Source organism: Cornus florida, unplaced genomic scaffold (assembly GCF_030987335.1).
Source record: "Cornus florida cultivar Cherokee Brave unplaced genomic scaffold, ASM3098733v1 CherokeeBrave_3.0.0_Hap2_Chr10, whole genome shotgun sequence".
Classification (NCBI taxonomy): domain Eukaryota; kingdom Viridiplantae; phylum Streptophyta; class Magnoliopsida; order Cornales; family Cornaceae; genus Cornus; species Cornus florida.
In genome coordinates, this window is record NW_026775580.1 from 103,465,215 (window position 1) to 103,471,328 (window position 6,114).

Here is a 6,114-nt window from a genome sequence, read left to right on the forward strand (position 1 = left end):
TTCGTGTCCTATTTTTTTGACATTTATCGTATCGCGATATCCGTGTCATATCGTACTCGTATCTTGTGTCCGTGTTCGTGCTTCATAGATGTCATGTAATTAATTCACTAGCTATCTGCCATGTAAAATAAATACCTTGTGATAACATTGTCATAAAGAAAATACAATGGTACATAGTAAATTAATTTCCCGGCAAATTGGATAAAATATTATTTATTATTATTTTTTTAACAAAAAAAAATTGACCTAAAACCTAAAAGTCCTAACTAGACCACGTTATACAGTAGTAATAAAAATTTCTCTTAATATAAAATTTAAAAATTTTAGATTTTTTAAAATGATTTTTATTTAGGTTTTCTTTTCTATTTTAATTTTCAAAAAATAAAAAATTTTAAAAATTATTCCAAAATATTTTTATTTTTTTATAGACCTATCTAATGTTTATTTTTTTATTTATTTATACAAATATAAATACTTTTTGTTTGTATTAATTCTAATGTTTTCGTGGTTGACTGTACTTCGAGGTTAGGGATGCTCTGCCGACAATTGGATAGTGCGCTGGAAGGCATTTTTTCAAATAGACAAGACATTTTTTTTTTTTTTTTTTTTTTTTTTTTTTGAGTAAATTACAGTTATATCTCTTGAATTTAGGTCATATACCAGATAGGTGAAGATTTTGTTTTTGACTTTTAAATTAATGGTTTAACATTTTGCTTATAGCTCAAATGTTAAATTTTGACAGAGTCGTTGTAGTTTTGAGGTAATTAACGACTATGTTACCCTTTAACATGTTATTGATTATTTTTGTGACCAAGTTACCCCCAACATCCTCCTCCTCCTGCTGCTGCTGCTCAGACCATCCCCTCAATTCCACCCATCAATCTCTATATCTATTTATATATACACACACATCAATCTCATCCATATATATATATATATATACACACGGCGGCTGCGAAGTGCGAACCAGGGTACGTATCGTTTTGGGTTGTGGATTGGAGGTGGCGGTGGCTGGGCGAGCTCAGAACGGCGGCTGTGAATCACCGGCGATGATGGCCTCGGAGAACCCGGATACTCGATCTCGATGCCAAAATTGCACCGGCGGTATCACGCTCGTCGAAATTAGAAGGTCATCGTTCACAGTAGCTCTCATGAGGCGTCTTCTCAAAGGGAAATTTCACAGATACATGCCTTGAATGTGGGTAATCTCTACGCGCAATCTACAATCATTTACATCAATAAGAGGGAAAAAAAAAAAAAAAAAAAAGCATAATCTAAGGAAAACCCATTTCAAGTAGGTATACAAAAAGCAAAGCATTAATTAGATGGGTTCAATATGAGTACAAGTCCCCTGTTCATCATCATTAATTCATCATCACTCCAAATTTGAATAGATATTTGAGAAAAAAAAAAAGAGAGAGATAATCTGAGGAATCTGATGTCAACCCATTTTCAGAATCCATTAATGCTCCTTATCATGCATATGTATGTGTGTGTATATATTGTAGAGAGAGAAAGAGGGTTGAAATGAGGTTAACCTGGCCCTTTTCAGCAAAGACAGAGAGGTCAAGGGAATCGGAATCATCAAAATCCTTTGGTGACGGCGAGCTTGGGGATGTCTGTGTGTATATATTGTAGAGAGAGATGAAACTCAAAATTGTTGAGAGGCATTTATGTCATTTAAGATTAAGGATATTTTATATTAAAAAATTAAAGATAAAAGAGTTAATTTGCATGTGTTTGAAGTCGAAAAGTAAATTAAGATATAAATAAAAGTTAAAAATAAAATCTTTATCTATTTAAAAATGACCAAACATCAGTCGGTGCTGCGTAATTCAACCTTTTTTTTATTTTTTTTCAAATAGACAAGACGGATGAAAGGACTGAATTAAATTGACAAGAGAGATGGCCAAATTATTGAACCAAAGCAGAACACATGTTACCTAAAAAGAATGTGGTCCGGCCAGAACACGTGTTTCGTCCTTGCTAATTTGCCAATAAATAAATCATTTCCATCAGTATTCAACTCATTAACAAATGCCAATGGACTACATCACATTTTTTCTTGTTCTTGCGCTGTCCTTTGTGTCTATATGCATTCATATCCTTGTCTCCAACCCAATTTTCAGGAGGTCCAGCACAGCCCGACTCCCACCGGGCCCTTATGCTTTTCCGGTGATCGGAAACTTCTTAGCACTTGGCAACAAACCCCATGAGTCACTAGCCACCCTTTCCAAAACTTATGGTCCTATTATGTCTCTCAAACTAGGGAGTATAACTACCATAGTTGTATCATCACCCAAAATTGCAAAAGAAGTGCTGCAAAAACATGACCTGAACATCTCCAGCCGGATAATCCCCGACTCCGTCAAGGTGCTCGATCACTCCATAGTCTCCATTGTGTGGCTGCCGGCATCAAACCAGTGGCGAAAACTCCGAAAGATATGCAAAGAGTACTTGTTTTCAGCCCAAGTCCTAGATAGTAGCCAAGGCCTTCGCAGAAAAAAGGTGAGAGAACTAGTTGACTACGTGCATGAAAGCTGCACCAGTGGTCAGGCTGTGGATATTGGCCGAGCTGCCTTTACCACATCCCTTAATTTGCTAGCAAACACTTTCTTCTCTATTGATTTGGCTCATTATCAAGCCAACTCATCTCAAGAATTCAAAGACATTGTGTCGACTGTGATGGATCTTGTTGGGAAGACTAATGTTGCAGACTATTTTCCTCTACTTAAATTGATCGACCCACAACATTTTCGGCGACAGATGAAATTTTATTTTGGAAAGTTGCTAGAGATATTTGAAGCAATTATCAACCAAAGGTTACAATCAAGAGCTTCTTCCTCTGGGTTGGGCAATGATGTATTAGGAACGCTCCTCAATCAAAGCAAAGATAATGATACTGAAGGGTTCAGCATCAATGACTTAAAGCATTTGCTTCTGGTGAGTATCAATTAATTAAGTTTTAAGTCTTTACTTCACCACTCTACTATTGAACTTCTTGAAAGTCAATTAGATTGGCGTGTTGGGATTATGAACCCATGAAAAATAAATTCTCTAGGTTTTTTGTTACATTGTTAGAAACAATATATAGTGCCTGGAAATTGATTTAGGAGAATGACCTATCATGCGTCTTTACATTGTTTATGTAATAACTACGTTATATCGTTATTTCATAGTATCATATTTTGTGACTATGGCAATACGATGTAGTACATTACACTAATGATACAAGAGGAGTGCAAAGAATCCCCTCCACGTGACAGGATTCGTGGCTAGTCATCGAAACTAACACTTCTATTTGTTAGGACTTATTTCTTGCAGGGACTGATACAACATCAGCCTCAGTAGAATGGGCAATGGCAGAGCTAATGAAAAGGCCTGACGCGATGGCAAAAGCTCGAAATGAGCTGGAAGAAGTGATTGGCAGGGATGGACATAGACTAGTTCAAGAATCAGACATCCCAACCCTCCCTTACTTGCAAGCAGTAGTAAAAGAGAGCTTGAGGTTGCACCCAGTTGCCCCACTTCTAATTCCTCACAAGGCTGAAGCTGATGTAGAAATATGTGGCTACACTGTCCCCAAAAATGCACAAGTCCTTGTTAATGTTTGGGCTATGGGGCGCGATCCGAATATCTGGTCGAACCCAAATTCATTTTTGCCGGAAAGGTTCTTAGAGCATGAAACGGACTTCAGAGGACAAGATTTCGAGCTAATTCCCTTTGGGGCGGGAAGAAGGGTGTGCCCCGGAATGGCATTGGGCTCTCGGATGCTGCACTTCATGTTGGCCTCTCTTTTGCAGTCGTTCGACTGGAAGCTTGAAGAAGGGGTGAAACCAGAAGACATTGACATGAATGATAAAACCGGGCTTACAATGCAGAAGGCCATGCCTCTCAAGGCTATTGCAATTAAACTGTGACTGTCAATTTCTGTACCCTTTGGGATTTCCCTCCCACTACTAGAAGGAACTCCACCTTATGTTCAGTTTAGCCAATAAAGGTGAAAAGGGGGTTAAGTAACCTTATGCTCGGTGTACTCTTTTAAGTTTTCTTCTTTCTCCATATGCCTATTTAACAAATATATATATATCAATAAATTGTGGAGGACTGTGAAATGGCAAAGGTTTTTAAGCTGTGTGATGTTGTAGAACCCTTTAACTGGAGCAGGGCATGTTGTTGGTTTTTTATATAAGATAAGTAGAGACATGTTTTTTTCTGCATACAGAACATACTGCATCTGTAACATGGTTCTCTTCTCTCTATCACATTTTCTTTTTCTGATTAATCATTAGTTTTCATAGTATTTGAAACGCATTTCTTCTGTGCTTTCCAACGAAGAAAGTTCCACTTTTTTGTGTAATCATAGAGGAGATGATGGTAAGATCATTTCAACAAATAGGCCAATTAACTGGTCGCCTAAGACCAGCCAATAGAATGCATTTATAAGGCCTTTAATAAATTTTATTTCTCTTATACTACGGCATTAACCAATAAGATGAATTAATGGGGCGTCCTAATGTTAGAGGTGTCTCATATGGAATCTGGATGGAAAGTGAAATTAATACAAATAGGTTGGATGTTAACTCCGCTAAATAACTTAAATTTTTTGGTCGGATTACAAATCACCCAATCCGTTACAATTCGTGTCAAAGTCATACTCATTCCTTATTCCACTTTCCCACCTTTCTATTAAACTCATAATTATTATTATTATATTAGGATTATCTCTCACATTTTTTTATTAATCCAACCCGCCATAACTATTTCATAGAGAAAATTCAGTGGCAGTACCTTTGAGAAATTCTACCATTTAATAATTGGATTGATAATTCTATAAAACCAGGTTTTGATGACTCGATAGTGCTTTTAGAAGTCTGTTTACCGTGTATATGCTACTGTGGTTTATCATATATATATATATATATATATATATATATAGAATGGTTTATTATTTATATATATATATTTTTTTGAATATATATTGGGGACATAAAAAGGTTGATTTGTGTAAATCTCCGGTGGACCTGTTTTTGAAAATGAACACCGGCAACAATTGGGTGTGAGCTATTTTGATTTTGAAATGTAAATTATAATGCATGAAACATTAGATGCAAGGAGTTGGACGGCAGCAAATGGGCTTGGATTTGGATTCAGGTCAATCGAGCCCGTTTAATCAGTCTGGCCCTAGTGTTGAATGTGGAGTCACAAGCCCATATAAGTAAGACCATTGACAATTTAGCACATTGAGCTCATTTTACTGGCATATTTTAGAGCACAAAAATGCATAAAATGAGTGGTGGAAATACGAGTATTGAGATAAAGGTGCCGTAAGCACAAGTCATTTTTATCATTGTTACTTCATATGTCAAAATTTGTAAACTGTGGATAAGTATTGGCTTGAACCACGCAACAATTCTGGTCCACAAAAATAATTTGCATAAATTGTCGGTAAAAAGTTGCTGAATATATCACAAAAGGTAAATTGTGCAGCAGAAACTGATAACAGAGAGACTAAAAATGGAATACATCACAATTCTGCTTGTGCTGTCCTTCGTGTCAACATGCATTCATGTCCTTGTCTCCAGCCCAATTTGCCGGAGGCCTGGCACTCCCAGACTCCCACCAGGCCCTAACAGGTTTCCGGTGATCGGAAACATATTAGCACTTGGCAATAAATCCCATGAGTCTGTTGGGATTTATATGTCCTGGCATAGCAAATTCCTATCTGGATTATAGTGACATATGTTCCTGGCATATCTGAAATATTTATAATTTATATAATTGGTGAATTCAATGTATTATGTTTCGATTCACTATAAAATTGATAGTGTCCATGTAATTATAAGAAATATTTATATATATGTATATGATGGCAATCAATGCATGATATATAAATAGTAATTATAAATTATTCATAGTCAGTAATTATGGATGGACTCATAATTAATTAAGACTTGAACTGGATCCGCGTTAGGTTGAGATATATTGCGAGAGCCGTCGTATGCAATTACTCCCTATCACCGTCATGGCATTTGACTCTTAAGCATGAGAAAAGTATAGACTCTTTTATTAATTAATAATTACTTTGATTTGTTCGGCGGATTCTTCGGGATC

At 36.3% G+C, this 6,114-nt stretch overlaps 1 protein-coding gene across 1 annotated transcript; it reads left to right on the forward strand.

The window, feature by feature from the left end:
* Positions 1–1,793: 1,793 nt before the first annotated feature.
* Positions 1,794–4,122, forward strand: LOC132276578 (cytochrome P450 76T24-like). The gene is made up of 2 exons (XM_059778059.1): positions 1,794–2,943; positions 3,309–4,122. Exons 1-2 carry the CDS (start codon positions 2,038–2,040, stop codon positions 3,918–3,920), a joined length of 1,518 nt encoding a protein of 505 aa, XP_059634042.1. The 5' UTR covers positions 1,794–2,037; the 3' UTR covers positions 3,921–4,122.
* Positions 4,123–6,114: the final 1,992 nt, after the last annotated feature.

Bases quoted from the DNA above. Each gene is read 5' to 3' on its own strand.
- LOC132276578 (XM_059778059.1), top strand. From the start codon at position 2,038: ATGCCAATGGACTACATCACATTTTTTCTTGTTCTTGCGCTGTCCTTT. The intron at 2,944-3,308 runs GTGAGTATCAAT...TCTATTTGTTAG, and splicing joins ACTTAAAGCATTTGCTTCTG to GACTTATTTCTTGCAGGGAC.